This window comes from Centropristis striata, chromosome 22 (assembly GCF_030273125.1).
Source record: "Centropristis striata isolate RG_2023a ecotype Rhode Island chromosome 22, C.striata_1.0, whole genome shotgun sequence".
NCBI lineage: Eukaryota > Metazoa > Chordata > Actinopteri > Perciformes > Serranidae > Centropristis > Centropristis striata.
The window spans coordinates 25,732,551-25,751,919 of NC_081538.1; the positions used below are offsets into that span (position 1 = coordinate 25,732,551).

Consider the following 19,369-nt stretch of genomic DNA (forward strand, 5'->3'; position numbering starts at 1 on the left):
GGGAAATTCAGTTAGTCTGGTAACTCTGTTAGAATGAGACAGCCTGATGGCTGTAGGAGAGAAGGATCTTTTATATCTCTCCGTCCTGCAACAGAGAGAGAGGAGCCGTCCACTGCTGTTTTTTTGGTCCATAAAGGTTTTGTGTAGTGGATGATCCGGGTATTTCAAGATGGCCTGGAACATCTTGACAGTGCATCTCTCCACCACCTCCTCCAATGGTCCAACCTGGCTCCAACCACAGAACCAGCTCTTTAGACCAGTCTGTCCAACCACCTTGTATCTCTGTGTGTGATGCTGCCTCCCCAGCAGACTGCAGCATAAAACAACACACTACCACCACAGACTGATGAAACATCTGCAGCATCTTACTACAAATATCAAGAGATCCGAGCTTCCTTAAGAAAAAGAGGCGGCTCTGCCCCTTTTTGTAGAGAGCGTCTGTGTTTAGGTATTCACTGGCTGAAGATAGAAATACAAACAGGATCAGAGGTGGATTCACTAATAAAATAAATAGTTGGGTGATAGTCAAGCAATGAAATCAGTCTTAATGTCGTGGTAATGTTCGTATTACTTTTATTGTGTACCCCCACCAATATCTGGACAATATTTTATTTTGATGCTTTGGCAAACAGTGAACTTTCCTTGCCTTTTGAACTTTATTTTTATTTTATTTTGAAGGTTCAGGCGCTCCACTTCCAGTCTGACGTCGCCAGCTTGACGTAGTTCGCTGCCAGTTGGTTTTGGGCTCGTGAGTGCAGTTCGGTCTGTTGTCCAGGCGGCTGCGCGTGCTGCCGTGACTGGCTGCAGTATATAAAGGCGGCCAGCGGTCAGCACTCACTACGGTCAAGCCGTACAGAACCGTTAACGGCGCCGCGTTTACTGCCCCAAAAACCGTTAAATTCTCCGCTCCGCTACCGGCACCTGTGTCCCCTCACAAGCCGGGAGAGAGGGGGGTCCAGAGCGGGGCGAGACACCACGGACCGACCAGCATGGACCCCCAAGTGAAGGACCGAACCAGCCCGGCGGCGGGGGGCTTCAGCGGGCGCCTGGCCTCTCTGGGAGCCGACGGGGGTGACTCGGAGTCCGGAGCCGGCTCAGAGGAAGCTGGCGTGGGCTGCTGCAGCGACACGTTCAGCAGTCTGCCCGACATGGAGCAGGAGACTCTGGAGGAGAAATTAAGAGGACTGGCGTTCAGAAAACAGACCTCGTATCGGTGAGTGGGGGAGCTGGGAGGATGCTGGGACAGGATACTGCTCAGGAGGAGTGTTTCTGTTTGTCTGCTCTGTAACGGATTGCTGTAAGAAAACAGCCAAATTATGACAGTAACATAGTGTTTTCCATTACAAAGGCATTATACTGTAGAAAACAATGCATTCTGGGCAATATTTGTAGGTAGGTTGTCGTTTCCCATAACATATATAATATATATGATATTTTCTAAGTCTCTTCTTGTCCACATTTTAATGGCTATATTATACTTCACTAACTCATTCAGTATATGGTATATTACAATTACTGAGGTTACAGTGAGGACAGTGCTTCATTTGTAGTTATTGGCTTTCAGACAGTAATATGCTCTATTTACAAAAAAATGTCTGCATTGTATACTGCAACAATATTGCAACTAGCTTCAGCACTATACTGTGTTTTAGTCTACTGTAAAAATTAAGGAAATACAGGTAATTCAGTATGTGGTTTCATCACAGTACCATACTGTGAAGTAGATAACAGTAGAGGAACTGTAACATTAACAATAGAATGCTGGCTACCCTGCTGCCAGTATTTTACTGTTAATATACAAGACAATTGTTGACAGTGTGTTATTCATTTTGCTGGCAGTCATGTTTATTTTATAGTAGCTATTGTGAGAACGCAGCTAGCCAAAGCTTATAAACACAAACTATGAGCAGGACACAGAGTGAGGGATTATATTAGAGGTTATTTTTTTGCTAATTTTGAAAGCTAAATTCTCATAAAGCTTCACATGTTGTGGTGTTGTAGCTTGTCCAGGCTAGCCACGTTACAGTCACGGTGTTAACAGACTCAACATGGCATTGATACACAGCAGCAGCATCATTTCAGCTCATGTCAGTGATGGATCAAAACAATTTTGCATGTCCAACAGTGTGTGTGTGTGTGTGTGTGTGTGTGTGTGTGTGTGTGTATTTCCCTGTGGGGTTGTAGCCATGTTGTGTTGGAGCATGTGAAGAGAGGGGGAGGGGAGGGGGAGGAGAAAACAGTATTGATTTTTGGGCAATTTGTGTGTATGTGTGTGTGTTCATGAGTGTGTATGTGTGTGTGAATGCCAGCAGCAGCCTGACACCCTGGTGCGACTGGCAGCTGCTGTTGATAGTGAAAACTGGCCAGAGACCAGACCAAACACACACACACGCACACACACACACACACACACACACACACACACACACACGCACACACATACACACACACACACACACACACACACACACACACACACACACACATACACACACAGCAGTTTTGAGTTTGTCAAACGCCACTGTCAGGAATGTGTGGCATCTATCTGTCAATTTAGTCTTTGTTTTGTGGCTCTGTCTGGCTTTTTGTGTGTTTGGAGGTCAAATCAATCATTTTAACCCTTTTGTGTCTGATTGACATGTTTGTGACTGATTGACTTTTATTGGAGAACTGTGGCAAAGTAAAGCAACAGATTGTGTAGCTAAAATTGCCAAAATCCAAGTCGGAAATTGAATATTTGTTGATTTATAAGATCAGATATCCTACACTGTAATAAATTGTTCTGTAGTCATTTCATTTTACTTAATATATTTGATAAAATGTATTAAATATAAATGCGTCCTTGATTTTGAGGCAGTTGTTTAAGTAACTTTAATAGAAAAATGTTTGAAATAGAATCTACTTATTTTGACCACAATAAATATAATATTTTATTTGACAGTCACTTCCTTTTAAGTTGTTAATAACTCAACTTTATATTTGATTAATAATACTGCGTGCAATCTGTTGTATTGTTTATCTTTTTTTACAGTGTAGTTGTACAAACCCTATTCCACAAAAGTTGGGGCGCTGTGTAAAACATAATTAATAACAAATTGCATCCAATTCAGAATGGATACAGAAGTCCGAACACATAATATATCATATTTGTACTGTTTTCAATTGAATATATGTCTCAAAGGATTAGCAAAATATTAAATAATGTTTTTTTTTAATGTTTTAGACGTATTAATTTTAAATCAAATTTGGTTGTATTTCAGACTTTTGTTTTCACTCTCCATCTATATCCCTTTACCTAAAATAAATACAAAAATATGTGGCAAAAAACCCTCTGTATTCACTCATTTAAATTCATTAAATTAATTTCAATAAAGCGTGAACAGAAGAGTTCATATTAGCTTTACACAAAGCCTTTTATTTCACCAGTAATTAACGTGCCAATCAGATTAAATATGCATCATGTAAACACATTAAAGCAGAATATAATGGCCATTTGGGAAAGGAAATTCATCTCATTTAAAAAAGGGATGGTACAGTATAATCCTATTAAAATCCATTTGACAGATGATAATTTGTCCGGTTCATTATATTCCTTTTTTTCGTGAGATGCTGAGCTACATGTACTGTAAGGATAATACATCGCCAAGGGAAGTCTCACCACTCTCTCACTTTTATTGTATCATTTATAGAGTCTCTCTTCCTCTGGGTGTTTTCCCCGGGGGAAACCATCTTTGGTTAAGCGAGGTTTCCAGGAGATTGTGCATCACTGGGGAGTGCCGCAGCTGCTTCGCCCTGTCCAATTTTATAACAGCAGGAGTAGTTTGTGCTGATAAATCTGTTGCCTCACTCGACAAAAAACAAAAAAACAACAGAATAAATCGTGTGAAATTGGTGAAGGTGTGGATTTGGTACGTTGTGCATGTCAGAATCCTTTTCTAATTTATGAACTCTGGAGTAAAAGCTGACACCAGATGAAGAATCTTGTGCACCCTGCTGAGATGTTATATTATCATCTGACTGTCATAATATATGCTGCAGAGTTTCAGCATGAAGTCACGATGTTTCATTATTTATTCAACATAAATTGAAAGGGATGAGGGAGACATTTGGGATGCAGATACACGGAAATCTTTCAGTTTATTGTCGTGAACACTGACTGAAATATTCAAATCCGGTCAAATATTAATGCTTGCAAAAGATGAAATGTTCATATTTCACATGTAGGGATGCTGTTAGCTATGCGTCACATATTTTGCTTTAGTTCTGTCTGTATGATGGTCACTGATGAGTCACGGAGACTTGGTGTTCTGCCAAATAAATTTTGTTTTGGTCATTAGAAGCATGTTAAGTGGGCTACATTTGTCAGCTTTCTCTTAATGCTGCTACAACAGCTGTTGGAGCCGTTTGATTGTGTAGTCGAGCTGCAAACTGCACCTTGAAACGACCGACTGTCACTTTCTTGCAGAGATTTAGAGGAGGAGATACACTGCAAAAAAGCCAACTTGTATTTTTTGGCCTAAAACAGTGATTTAAATTGGTAAAACTTGGAAATATAAATGATTGACATTTAGGGCAATAATGTAAGTTAGCACAACAAAGGAAGCCAGTTGTCTGCTCAAAAACAAGTTTGTGAGTTGTTGTCACTTATATCTTTAAGTTGGGGTTCACAACAAGGGACAATAGTTCTGCTAACTCTTATTTCTTTGTTGTGAAATGCGGGAAAGCGGTGAAATTCATTAGCGAAATCGGCTAACTGATACTAGCGGCTAACTGATGCTAGCGGCGCTGCTTGTTACAGCTACATGAGTAGCCATTAGCGTATCAATGCTAACTCAAAATTGACATTTAATAGCGGCATTACAATCTTGCCAATTCAGCACATTGCAGAAGTTAGCGGAAGTAAAGATGAAAAGTTATTACAATGTAAAATTATGAATTCAGAGTTGAGCAAACTCAAAAACAAAACTCAAAATATTTAGTTTAATTGTCCAACTTAAAATTTTATCGAAGTTTGTTGCCTTGAACTTTTGAGTTCACCCAACTTTTCTTTTTTTTGCAGTGTAGATGCCACTCTATATGTAAAATAGATATAGAAGCTGCAGCCAGAAACCAGTTAGCTTAGCACAGCATAAAGACTGGAAACATAGTGAAACAGCTAGTTTGGCTCTGTCTAAAGATAGTAAAAAAAACACCTCTGAAGCCCACTAATTCACACACTGTATTTGTTTAATGAGTGGTTTGTGGTTGTGGTTTTACAGGCTGGAGTTTGTCTTTTCCCCAAACCGTTTGCCTGCCAGCCTTACAGGAACGATAATGCTCCATTGGACATTTTCCAAAAAATGTCTTAAGTATTCCTTTTTAACTGTAGTTGGATACGACAAAAAGCTCACTTAAAGTGCTTTTCATATTCAGCTCGGCCCGTGATCTTTTGAGTAAAAGCTTGGTAATAAATAAGTATATTTATTTTGGATTAAATAGGAGTAAAAGTGACGGGATCAATATTGGAGGAAATCTGCACTTGGGCTAAGACGAAAGAGATAGTGAACGGGCAACACTGGCAGGATATTTTCCATCCATGTCACCCTCTGTTCTGTAGCCATTCAGTCATTTTATTCAGTGCACACTGTAAACGGCCTCACTGGAAATCCCCGGCTGGATTAATTTCATTTGGAAAGAGAACATTTGGCTCATGTAACTGCAGCCATTGTTTGCTATTGTTCATAAAAATGTATTTCAGGGGTGAAACACCAGAAGAACATTCTACTATTAATGAAGAAGTGAAGCCCTTACTTATTTCCATTAGAGTTTTGTTTCACCATTCGAAAAAGAGAATGGATTGTATTTCAGACTACAATGGGAATAAGCTTCTGGCTTTATTTTTAATCCTCCGCAGTATGTTAATTGTATGGACTGAGTGAATGCAGTCTGGTATCTTTGATTATGTCAAATAAATCTGCCTCTTGTTGCACTTCTCTCCCAGACTTGACAATTGTAGCGACACACGGGAGCGTCACTTACACGCCAGCGTGTCTTGGTGTTGTTGTGACTCTTGGCCTTGCTGGATAGAGCTATGGATAATCTGTGAATTTTCCTCTTCATGGGATCAGCCATGTGGAGGAAATGGCATTAGCCGGTCAAGGGAGATGGTTTGTAAGAAGGTAGTTTACATAGCTTTGAAGTGGCCAGTGCCAAGAAGTGAATTACCATATGTGGCAATATGAAAGAGCTGAGAAATGATGGCGGCGAACATCAAAGGCAGCGTGTGTGTGTGTCCGTGTGTGTGTGTGTGTGTGTGCGCTCTTGTGGTACTATGTGTTTATGGCAGCGTAAGGCACGTGTAACTTATCTGCCAGACATTCGTCACACTTTGTCTGTGTGTGTTCCCAGAATACTGTCCCTCCTTTTATCTATTCTTAGACGTCTCACCCGTCTGCCTGCATGACAGTCACAAAGACAGTTGCTTTGTGTGTGTGTGTGTGTGTGTCATGCCAACCAGTTAGTCAGCACGCCGGTTAGCATGTAAGACATTACTTCAATTAGCTAGTCAGTCAACCAGCTGGACACCCAATCTGTAAGCGAGTTAGTGAGTCACAAAGTTGTTTTTCCAGTCACTTCCTGTCTAGCTGTGGCAGTCAGCTGGTCAGCATTTAATTTATGCTCTTCTCATTGGTCCAGCTGTCAAGACAGATAGTCATTTCCAGAAGGCAGATCTACACAGGCTGTAAAGGAGCTGCAGCATCTTCACTCGCAGTGCAACAATCCACCGTCCCAGAACACTCTCACTCAAGTCCTAATGTGACTAGACGTCTTCTATATCTGCAGCCTTACTGGAACAGCCTATTACTAATGTCTAAATGACTGATCGCTGCACTGAAATAAACATATAAAATATTCAATGCAGCTTGGCTGGAATAGTGGTGAGAGATATGATGATATATATGGAGATTTAACTTGGGCAAGGTTGCAAAAAGGGCTTTAATGATCAGATTATTCTCATTATGAAGTATTTAAGAATCGATTTTTCAGCATGTCCGACCAAAAGTCGAAACCTTACAAATATTCTGAGACCTATACGACTGAAACAAGTTCCCAGTGTGCACATTTGAGCTGCTGCAACCGGAGAATGTTTTGCATTTTTGATTTTAAACAATATCTGAAAAGATTATTTTTAATGTCAAAACAGTATCCAATGCACTTTTAGTCAAGTGGCTGCTTGAGCAGATGAGTTCTAGTTACAAATCAAGAAGCAGGACGGATTTAAATGATGGATTTTGAAACTGATGGAATATTTGGATCTCTAAAAAATATTTTATAATATTTTCTTTTCTTATTTTATTAACACAGTATCCAAATTTCCCATCATGATATATATTGATGTCATGATATAGATGATTAAATTACCAAAGAATTACCAAAAAAAGACACAAAATTATTTTAAAAAGACACAAAATTATTTAAAAAAGACACAAAATTACAAAAAACGCACAAAATTACCAAAAAAAGACACAAAATTATTTAAAAAAGACACAAAATTATTAAAAAATACAAAAAATTATTAAAAAAAGACACAAAATGACCAAAAAAAGACACAAAATGACAGAAAAAAATCCTAAATTACTTAATGAAGAAACAAAATTACCAAAAAAAGACACAAAATTACCAAAAAAATACACAAAATTACCAAAAAAAGTAATTAAAGGGACCTTCCACACACAACACGGTAAAGTGCCATTCATATAAAACTCACATTAAACTTTCATATCAAGGTGAGGGCCACAAAATATCATCACGATGGCCGCAATTGGCCCGCGGGCCGCGAGTTTGAGACCCATGCTGTATATGATTCTCCTGTGATTTCCCCAGCCCGACCCACTTTAAGGCGTGGCGAGCTGTTGTGTGCCATCTTTTGGTTTTTGTTTATCTGCACACAGATTTATTTGTCCCTCCGTTAAACACCGCCCCCGGCTTCTTCTTTGATATGTCATGATTGATATTAGAACCCACGCAGAGCCACACATGACGCTCCAGCTGGATGGACGGGGACTTTCTACCACTACCTGGACCTCGTAGAGCTGGCAAACTCATGTGCTGTCCCTGACCAAAACTCTGCTGGGTAAACATACCACCATGACCTGTTTGCCCAAGAGGGAAAAACACAAAGAAACAAACACTTTGTTTCGTCACCCAGCTTATCATGTGGTGAGATTTCACCACCGCCTTCGTGGGAAATGGTGCAGAAACAAACTGCCACAGGACAGGATGTCGTAACATTATCCCTCCACTATTTACAGCCCACTTCACAAACAACGGATCACAATAAGTGCTTGTCATACCGCAGTCCAATATACTTTGGGTTTCATGAAGGCAGTGGGACAATATACAGTGGGGACAGGGAAGAAAGACTAGAGAGGAAAAACATAAAAAGATATGAATGTATCTCATGTTGCTACCGCTGTGTACCACCTGCAGGGGTAAACAGTGATCAAAGGCCTTTCATCATCTGATGCCGCCAGAATATAAAACTCTCTTTTCAGCCTTCAATTAGGACAAAATACAGAGAAGAGGGAGAGATGAAAAAGACGGGGAGAGAGGGGAAGAAAAAAAATGTTTGAGACGAATTCAAAGGTGTGTCACGACTCGAGATATAGACGAAAAATGGCGTCTCGTTGGCGCTTTATTAGACCGTTACTCAATAACCCAACAGAGAAATGATACATTAGATGGAGCAATAAAAGTTAACTTCTTCTATAAATAAAACAGATAACTTGTATGACTTCCAAATCTGTCCTCAGGCGTTAGAATAAACCATTTAAGGTCTCTGATATATTTTTAACTTGTTGATTAAAAAGCTCACCAGCCCACCATAAAAGATTTATCAAGTTTTCTGCCTTTATGCCAGATATTTTAATTATGTTGCTCTACAACATTTACATTTTTAAGATTTTTAAATGAAGCTTTGCACTTCAAAAGTATTCAGTGAAGCAGCGTGTTTGAGTTGAGCCCTTTATCAGATTTCATAGGCGTACTTACCTTGGGGCTCTTAAAGGCACTCATGAATTTTTAACCTTGTGATCCGAGTCTTTAGTTCTTTTATATAAACAACGTGCACGGGTCAACAGCCTAAAGGAAAGAGATATTTCAGATTTAGAAACCTCTGTAATGCCATGCTGCTTACAGTAATTGTCTAACCGTGCAGTGTATCACAGTAGTACAATAGCACTGGCATCCCCCCGGGGAAATTAAGTTTAAAAGGCCAACACGGAAAGAAAATACTCATTATACACAACAGGGAATTCAACACTTTTACTTCATCACAGGGAGCACTTAACTCGCATATCATTTCTGTTAACCTCTCGGTACAAAAAGTAAAGATACACCAGATTTAGCTTTTGAATGAGTCGGACATTTAAAGCAATTATGTACTTAAACATCTCAAGAAGTCACTTATAGGGTATAAAAGATGAGAGGGTGATTCTCATGAAGCCAGTCTAAGTTCTGTCTGTGAAGATTATAAGGACATACTTTATTAAACTAAATATATTTCACTTTTATATGAATGAACAATATAGCCATAATGAGGCACAAGTCATTGTTTTGTGTTAAAATAATATTTTCTATATTTTTAAACATATTTTTTTGCGTCCAGATAAAAATGTCATGGTTTCCCCACACTTATATACAATAAATATTTAATGCACTTTATAAAAATGAATAAACATTTGTTTAAAATGTTTAATTTAACAGAATAAAATCAAATATAATGGTTTTTAACAATTTATAAAGAACGAAATCTGAATGAAAATTGATGAGAAAAAATGGCTAAATGTTATGGTAATGATAGAATTGTTTGAACTGAAATATGTGTATATTTTAATAAAATACATTTTGGTGATACCAGCTACCTTTGAGCTATTTAAGTGCTTACCAAAGAAAAAAAATATTTAAAAATGTGTTACAGTAATGAATTTTGCTCAAAGTGTCTCTAAAAATGTCAGAAAATACCTTACATTTTTTAAAATGGACTATAAATTTATATTAAACAGTGACTTTAGATTGTATATGTTATAAAGGGTCAAAGAAAATATGTATTCAATGCTCTTGGATTTTTGCTATGAGCTGCACCATGTTGATGAGAATCAGCCAAGATGTAGTATAACAGTATAATCAGAGGTCAGGAGATGTTTCACAGCCACATCTGTCGTACCACATGTTCACATGGAACCACACACACACAAGCCAGCAACCCTTGCTTTATGTACTGGACTTTTCCATTTTTAACCATGCTAGTTTAGTGGCTCAAGGGATTGCAATGTCTTTTTTGTCTTTAGTCCGTCTGCCACTTTGGTTTTGACTGAACTCTGACTATAATTGAAGGAGTCTCTGTCTGTCAATTTTCTCAACAGCCCTTTAATCTGACTGACTTAACACTTGGCGGGTGTGATGAGGGGAACCGAGGGAGTGTAGTAGCTCTTGAGATCTACGTGTCATACTTATTAGAAGTGCATAATGTAAACATTGTGTAGTATTTGACCCCGATTGACTGTTACACCAACGAACGGCATGCTGGATACATCTTGCTCTGCGTCTTGCATTTAAGAACAGATGAAGAAAGAGAGACCGGAGATGTTGAAATGAACACTTGAGGTACACTGTAAAAATGTCCCGTTGTTTTTACAGAAAAAAACTGGCAGCTGCGGTTATCAGAATATTTCCGTAAAAAATACAATACATATGTCAAGTCAACATCTTTACAGAACAACTTGTAAATTTTACATCCTAAAAATTAAAAATTAAAGTTGTAGATTATACCGTCCTTTACTGCTAATTTAACAGGATGATGCTGCTTTTATACTGATTATTTATGCCAAATTTATATGCAGATTTTGCTTATTGTGCATTGAATACCGGTAAATTAACATTCAGTTATTAATTATTGTACACTGAATACCAGTTAAACTTACAAGTTGTTCTGTAAAGTTGTTTACATTTGTACTGTATTTTTTGCAGAATTATTCTGGTAACCACAGCTGCCATTTTTTTTTGTGGAGGTGGGGGAAGAAATCGATACAGCATAGTATTGCGATATTTTGCGTGGCAATATTATATTTATTCTTGGCCGCCAAGTATCGATATTTAGCGTTCCGACCGCTGGCGGGTGGCGGGTTTGTTTTTTTCTGGAGGCCATATTGGGCTCACTTTTAGTAATATTCTGGAGATACTGGTATCATATGAAACTAGAAGATCTAAGGAGGCTTTTTTTATTGTTTCATTAAAAAAAAATCCAGAGCAGTGGAGCTTAAAGTTGAGGAAAGTTTGATAAAATGCTTCAGTTGTTGTCGTCCATACATGTTTGATATCAGTTCAGTTTGACTGAATACTTTGTTGGTCAGTCTGTGGGTTTGACTCTCATTGTGGAGAAATAAAAAGACTGAAGTGAGATGAATAGACTGAGAATTTTCTCTTATTTGACAAAAGAATTCTTGATCAAATCACATCAAAATCAAAATTGATTGAATTCAATACTCACCATAGCACAAAATGCTTAAAATCGCAATAATATCGTATCACGATTCGAGTATCGGGATAAAATCGTATCGTGGGGCCGATTCGCTGATTCACACCTCTAATAGCTTGGTCCAAAATAGCTAGCAGTTAGCACATGATTCGTATAGTTGTTTGTTGGACCCAGGGAAACACAGTGTGTTGAGTGTGAAGTTGTTAAACAGGCACATTTTGAAAGGGCAAATATCAAACAGGCATTGAACTAGTATTAACAATTGTTGGATGAATTGCTGTAAAATTTTGTACAGACATTCATGGTCCTCAGAGGATGAATCCTTACAATAAGGGGATAAAATAAGGATGACATGGGCTTCCTGATCTGAAAACATCTAATTGTGATCATTTTGACTGATATTACAATTGATATGGTTCACTATTTAATTTTTATTGAAAGATATATTCAAATCATGCTGTGATTTCTTTTCTTCTTGTCTGTAGAATAGAATTTGTAGGCTGGGAAAACTCTGCAGCACCAAAATGTTTTATTAGGAATTCTATTTTTGACACATATTTTGTGCCTCCTGTGATTTGGAGAGTGCACTAGTCCATATTTTTTGTGAAATATCTCAAAAAGGATTGGAGGGATTACCAAAACATTTTACAGTAATTCATGGTGCCCAGAGGATGCGCTGATTTTTCATCTAGTGCCACCATCAGGTCAAAGTTTCATTTATCCAGTTAAATATCCATATGTTGTAGATTGGTACAACATTTTAGATGTCCAAGGTTTCCAGAATATATATTCTAAAATCCTCGGTAAATCCCTTGCGTTGCATTGAGTTGTGCTCCTTTTATGTAGTATGTGACTGATTAATGACTAAATCTTTTTGTAACAGTAATATATGGATTTTAATGATGAAATATTTTAGTAACCAAAGCAAAGGGCTCTTCACCCTTTGTTTGTCTGGTGATTACTTTTATCTCCTTTCTCCCATCAGAGCTAAAGTGGATTTAACCAATACAATCAATAAGGGATGAGACCTTTCACCTGGATACACCTGTACACTCAGTAGAGTCCTGCAGAAAGAGCTGCTCCCTTATGTTTTATACAACCAATGTATGAGTCGGTTTTGTTGCTCAGTCTGTGTTAAATTCAGTGGAACGCTTGGCTCAGAGTCCGGGCAGCTTAAAGACACTCATGAATTTTTAAGCAGACGATCAGAGCACCAATTGTTGATGAAATACAAGGCTCACTGACACAATTTTCCTCTCTCATCCTCACGATGGATGAACAGATATACATGCATATTTATGATACTCTCTTCCTGTTAGCAGGAGGAGGAGAACGAGGAGGAGGAGGAGAGTAAGCTGCATGGATGTATGGATAATTCAAAAGACATCACAGGTCAACAGATACATTTTTAAGTATCATCAGCGTGGGCTGCTATTTAAAGCCGCAGTTGGCTTTTTATCAACGGTGTTGTTAATTCCAGTCGCTGCTTTCTGTTTTATTGGACCACTGTTACGTTTTAGTGGAAAGTTTCCCATGGTTTACTTTGCCATGCACTGTTAAGTTTTTACTAGCAAAGGCTCCAGAGAAATGGCAGTAAAAGTTGACATTACATAAGTTTGATTTACAATGTTACAAGATTATTTTTACTAGCCGTAGATCTGCTACAGATTTCTCTAGTCACTTGATTTGTCTATAAAGTGCACGAAAATAGTGAATCATTTCCCAAACAGACTATTTTAAATTGCCTTTTTTTTTAATGTAACCAAGACGCCGCTGTCTTCAATTTACTATCATATATTTATAGAAAAGCAGCCAATAGTTACATTTAGAGCTGCAACAATTAGTCAACTAATCGGTTAATCAAGTGTTTTACATTTTTGCCAACAATTTTGATAATCCATCAGTGGTTAAAGTCATTTTTCATGCAGAAAGTGCAGAAAATGTTTCTGTTGTCAGCCGCCCAAATATGGAGATTACCAGTTTCCTGTAATATCAAATTGAATATGTTTGGGTTTTAGATTGACGAAACAAGACATGCATAGATGTCTCCTTGGACTTTTGGAAGCTGGGGTGGACATTTTTCACTATTTCTGACATTTTACAAACCAGAAGCTTTTTGGAAATGTATACACTCATTCTGACTTAAATGCATTTCTTTTACATTTTATCTACATTTTATACAGCATACCAAAGTTTTTGGAATCTGACTTGTTCATTCACATTGAAATATGCTACATATATATAGTTGCTACTAGAGATAGACCGATATATATCGGCCGGCCGATATATATCGGCCGATATTTGCATTTTTTTACTTGCATCGGCATCGGCCGAGTCTTTTCATTTCTCCACAATGAGAGTCAAACCCACAGACTGACCAACAAAGTATTCAGTCAAACTGAACTGAACTGATATCAAACATGTATGGACGACAACAACTGCAGCATTTTATCAAACTTTCCTCAACTTTAAGCTTCACTGATCTGAATATTTTTGAATGAAACATAAAAAAAGCAGAACTTTGCAGTGTTATTTCGACAACTCCAGACGAAAAACAGTGAAAATAATTCCAGCCCGCCGGCCATTGAAACCTTAAATATCTATTAGAGGTAGCCGATATTTGCGTTTTTTACTTGTATCGGCCGATACGTGCGTGCGTTCGCCGATCAATTAGCCCATTTAACTGAGCGAACACCAGGCAAGGCTTGATGCAACGTGTAAATCATGTAAATGGAGGGAGAAAAGGCAATATCGGCTTCAAGTATCAGCAGCACATATCGGGGATCGGTTCAGACTGATGTCAAAATAATCGGTATCGGCATTAAAAAACCCGTATCGGTCGACCACTAGCTGCTATACTGTGTAGTCTGTCTTTTAAAGAAGAATTTGATGTGAATTCTGGTATGAATCAAATTATGCGACACTTTTCAGGGCATAAAATGAATCATATGTTGATCTTTACAAATCAAGACTTCACAGTTTTTAAATGGCTGAGCCTTCAGCGCTGAGAAAAACATTTTATTTTATCGAAAATTGAATCGAGCCATGACCTTAAAACCAAAAGTCTTATCAAATCTTGTATTTGGAGCATGGTGACATCTCTGATAAGCAGAGTGTGAGGACGGATGCTGAGATACTGAGGCTCAGTGAATTACGTGTATGTTAGTGTAAGCCTGTTAATCATGTTGATGTGCTGTATCTCTCTCTCCTCTTATCTTTCCGTACACACGTCTAATAGACAGACAGAGGCGTCGGTACATCTCTCCCCACCTTCTCTGCTGTTCCACTTGGCTGCTGGTGTGTTTGTGTATGCTTGTGCATATCAATCATTTTCTGCTCAGAAGAAGAGGAATGATGATGTCTGTTTTAGGAATAGTAGTGGGATTTCTCTCTCTCTCCTTTCCTAGCCTTTTCAGGAGTGTTTGAGCATGCGAGCAAGTGTGTGTGAGTGAGCGAGCGTGTGTGTGTGTGTGTGTGTATTGGGGGGTTATTTTGACCATAATGCAGTGTGCTGAGGAATTATAGGGGATTGGCTGTCAGGAGCCGCTCCTTATTAGTCGTCTGGCTGGCTGTAAGAGGCTTTTCCTGCTTGGAAATGGAGCTGAAAAAAAAAAGAAAGAGAAGAAAGAGGGCGAAAGGCGAAACAGAAGAGAAAAGAGAAGTGGATCTTCCTGGTGCAATAGAGAAGAAGAGGAAGCTTGTTGAAGAGAAACCTTGACATGTTGAAGATTAGTCAATTACTTCTCCATCACACACTTGTCTTGTTGTGAAAGGAGGTTTCTGCAAGAGCTTAGCTGTAATATGTGGCCCTTTATGTTTCACAAATGATTTCAGAAGAGACCTGTTGGCTTTATTACCTCACTAATTGAACTTTTTTTCTGGCTGGTCTGACAGCAAACACTACTGTCCTTTCTCCAGCTGCAGAAACTGACCCAAAAACACACATATAGTGACCAAAAAGGCAACAGCATGCTAACTAAATTGACCTCATCAATGCCAACATTACAGTCACATAATTGTCCTGAATCTGCAGTAACTCGATGAAAGTCTTGTGATTTTTTGCTCCCAGACCCCTCTCCCCTGCCACTTCATATGCTCTAGGTGTCTGTTTACATTCCTCAGATGTAAAGGGAAGAGGCACAGGGCAGGGGTACATCGTAAATTTTGTGTAAGACACAACACAGCGCAGTGTTAAAGTATGCAGTCCATGGCAGATGTTTCTCTGTCGAAACCGACGCAAATGCAAGAAAGAAAAGCAAGAAAAAATGCACTTTAGATGCTTTATTGTTGTTTAATTTTCCTCAAATCCTCCGTTCTTCATTAACTCCTAAGCTGTACTACGCTGAAAAAAAATGTTTTTTTTGGGCCTGTTATTATTATTTCCATCATCTATATACATTCTACAAAGAAATACGAATTCAGTGCTTTTACTTTAAAATAGCAGTTCTTCATGTAGTGCATTACTTAGTGATTGTTTGTTATTATGTGTCCTCAGTTTTGTATGTAAATTGAATCATTCGTTCCAAGTAATATTCACTAAACCAGTTCACTGGCTTAATTAGTTGATATTTCCAAGTAAAATGTAATTGAGGGACATCAGTGAATCTGCAATTTTCTTGTGTATTTTCATTAAAACAAATAAGTGGTTCTATTAAATAAACATTACTTAGAAACAGCCTGAGTAAAGATTACAAACACTTTCTGTGTGGAAAAACCTGCCTAGCTTTTTTTAAGTAAATGTCACTCCAATTTCTTTCAGTGTAACTGGACAGTGATTGAGTTGTAAATATTAGTTAAAGAAATTAATCCTTTACTGAATGTGTTATGTTCATTATGCAGCACTTAAGAGGCTGTGACAGCACGGAGCTACCTGCTGTGTTTCTATGTTTGTGATTGACATTGACTGGCTTCTGTATAAAATAAGCCGACAGTATCAGCCGAGGTCTTGCTTTGATCCGTCAAGTTGTTTTCAAAGGTTATGCTGATGAGATTTTTTTTCTGTAGTTGCAGTAAAGCAGTGTTAACATCAGTGAAACAGCCACAGCTAGACAGGAGGAATCCCAACACATTTACACAGCAGCTGTGTGTGAACGTGGCTGGACGGACAGCTGGCTGAATGATTGATTGGATGGCTAATTGGCTGACTGACTGAGTGAAAGGACTGGATTACCTGTTAGTGAGAGAGCTGGAGGTCCTCTCTGAAGCCAAACCTGCTAATGCAACTTTTATCATGATACTGAATCCTGAGCTTTTTTGTCGAAACGGTCAAACTTTTCCCCTGAAAGACGAGGCGGTACGCTGCGTGATTGGTCGTCTGATTTTCTGATTAGTTTGCTGCATGGTTGGTTATGTGGACTTGCTTTTTATAGCTGGATGAAGGTTTTTACAAGCCTTGTGGCTATGAGGGAGGATCACAAGTACACCTTTATATGTTATCTGGATCAGGGATGGGCAACTTAAATGCTGGAGGGGGCCACAATTTTTCATGTTCACTACCACAGGGCCACATATAGGACCGTGCACTTAACCAGATATGATGAAACTGCAATTTTAAATATGTTTACAGTGCAGTAACTTAACATATTTCATGCTCAAATGCATTTTTAACAGTATAAATAGGAATACAAAAGGTTTGAAGCAAATAAAAAATAACCACTTACTGAGATTTCTTCTTTTTCAGTGCAAGAACAGCAGACAAGCATTAATGCAAGAAGTAATTTTGTGCATTTTTTTCACTGCACTTTTAAGATTTCATGCTCAAATGCATGTAGTTGTACTGAGGGCCACTTCAAGTGAGGGTGCGAGCCGTATGTGGCCCCCGGACCTCCAGTTGCCCACCCTTGATCTAGATCCAAAAAATAAAGAAACAGTACTAATTAGTAGGGCTTAGGTGCTGTGCAGCTGTTTTGTGGGTCCTTCCCCAAGACAATGTGAAGGGTTTTGACTTTTGGCCCATTCAGATTCTCTCCTCTCCATATTGTTTTTTACATTCATACTGCTTGGGTGCTGTTCAAAATTTGCCGGTGCTGAGCCTGAGCAGATATGACATGTTGTCTTATAATCAAATAATAGTCTAGCCCATATGAATAACTACATGGTAAGCCTATTTTTGTGTAATCCAACTCTACGGTTTGCTCCATCTTCCCTCCTACATGCTTGAATCAGAACGTAAGGTGTCATCCAAATGGTGTAAATATTGCTGAAACACAGATCAGCAAAGCTGCTTTATCGACGTCACGACAGACAAGATATTGAGAAATGCACACAAAATTTGATATTTTTACATTATTTTGACAATATATATTGTAATATCTTCCCTTAAAATACTGAAATACGCCCTCTCTTTCACTGAAAAGAAAGTAGAACTACTGCAGTGTAGAAACACTCACAAGTCCTGCATTACTGCAGTACTAGTTAAATAGAAGTACAAAAATAGCAGCATCAAAATATATGCAAAGTACCAAAAGTAAAGGTTCTCAAGTTGTAGAATAACTTACTTCAAAATTATATATATATTTATTTATTTATTGCTGGATTCATGTGTACATCACTTTAATGTTGCAGTTAGTAAAGGCTTTAACTTATTTGAATTACTTTATATACATATATTTTATACATAATGTCTCTATTTTGTATTAATAATCTGACTGTGAAGTTATAAACTGAATGTAGTGAACATAAAGTACAATAGTTACCCCTCAGTAGAAATATAGAGTAGCAGAAAATGAAAATACATAAACAAAGTTGTACTTTAGTACCATACTTGAGTAAATTGTTGCTTTCCACCACTGGAAATAATGGCATATATAAATACAAATAGACAGAAGAAGGACACCCAGGTGGTTTGTGACAAGGATAACTCATCAGAGCACAAATCTAGACTAGATGTCAGAAAAGAAAAGGGTGAAAAGAAACCCTGACTAATGCTCTGATGATGCCCTGAAAGCATTGGCCTCTAAACCAGCGTGCTCCAGAGTAATCAGCAGCCATGTTTTCCTGGTTTGCATTTAAAGTCGCACCTCCTCTCTCACTCCCAACAAGCCCATCTGTCTCATTCGAGCCGATAATGAACCTGTGGAGTCGACCGCTGAGGTGACACTGACTCCATCACTGCAACTCCAGCTCTCTTCCCCTCCGTCTCACTCCTACATCACTTTCAGCTCGCTTTAATGCCACGACACCTACATGTATTTGTGTTGTCGAAGGGTAAACAGCAGGCAGCTGAAGATTACGAGAAGAGAGTTTAAAAAATAGAAATGTAAACATAATGGCATAAAAATCAAGTGATTTAAATACATTATATACCCTATATTATACTAACATATAGTGTTTATGACTAATGAGTAGCTGATGAATCTGTGAGTGGATTGACAGGAAAATAATTGGCAACGTTTATGATCATTTATTCATTATTTTCGCCAGTTTTTTAAGTAAAAATGTCAAACTTTTCCTTATTCCAGTGTGTGTTTGTAAGCATTTGTTGCTTTGGTCAGTCTTATATTTATATATATTTTTAGCTTATTTTATTTTTGTTCTGTATATAGCTTGTGTATGTGTATATTTGTTTTAAACTAGGGTTCTGAGAGAAAAGTAATTTCAGTTCTCTGTATGTGTACACTAGCAGAACTGACAATAAAGTGACTTTTGACTTTGACTTGACTTATATGATATTAAATTTAAAAAATATTTCTGTTGTGGACTGTTGGCGAGACAACTCAAGCTATTTTACGTCATCACTATTAGATTATTTATAAATAAAACAATATATTGAGAAAATATCGAGCTGATCTATTGATAATGAACATTATTGTTAGTAGCAATACATTAATGTGACAAGTTACAATGCTCTTTGTA

At 38.0% G+C, this 19,369-nt stretch overlaps 1 protein-coding gene across 7 annotated transcripts in view; it reads left to right on the plus strand.

Moving 5' to 3' along the window:
• The first annotated feature begins 766 nt into the window (after positions 1-766).
• dgki (diacylglycerol kinase, iota) overlaps positions 767-19,369 on the plus strand; it is a 118,223-nt gene continuing 99,620 nt past the window's right edge. For all 7 annotated transcript variants that reach the window (XM_059325480.1, XM_059325484.1, XM_059325485.1 and 4 more), the window contains exon 1: positions 767-1,213. In XM_059325480.1, coding sequence (XP_059181463.1) covers positions 990-1,213 — 224 coding nt within the window. In that variant the 5' untranslated portion in view covers positions 767-989. The remainder of the gene's footprint in view (positions 1,214-19,369) is intronic.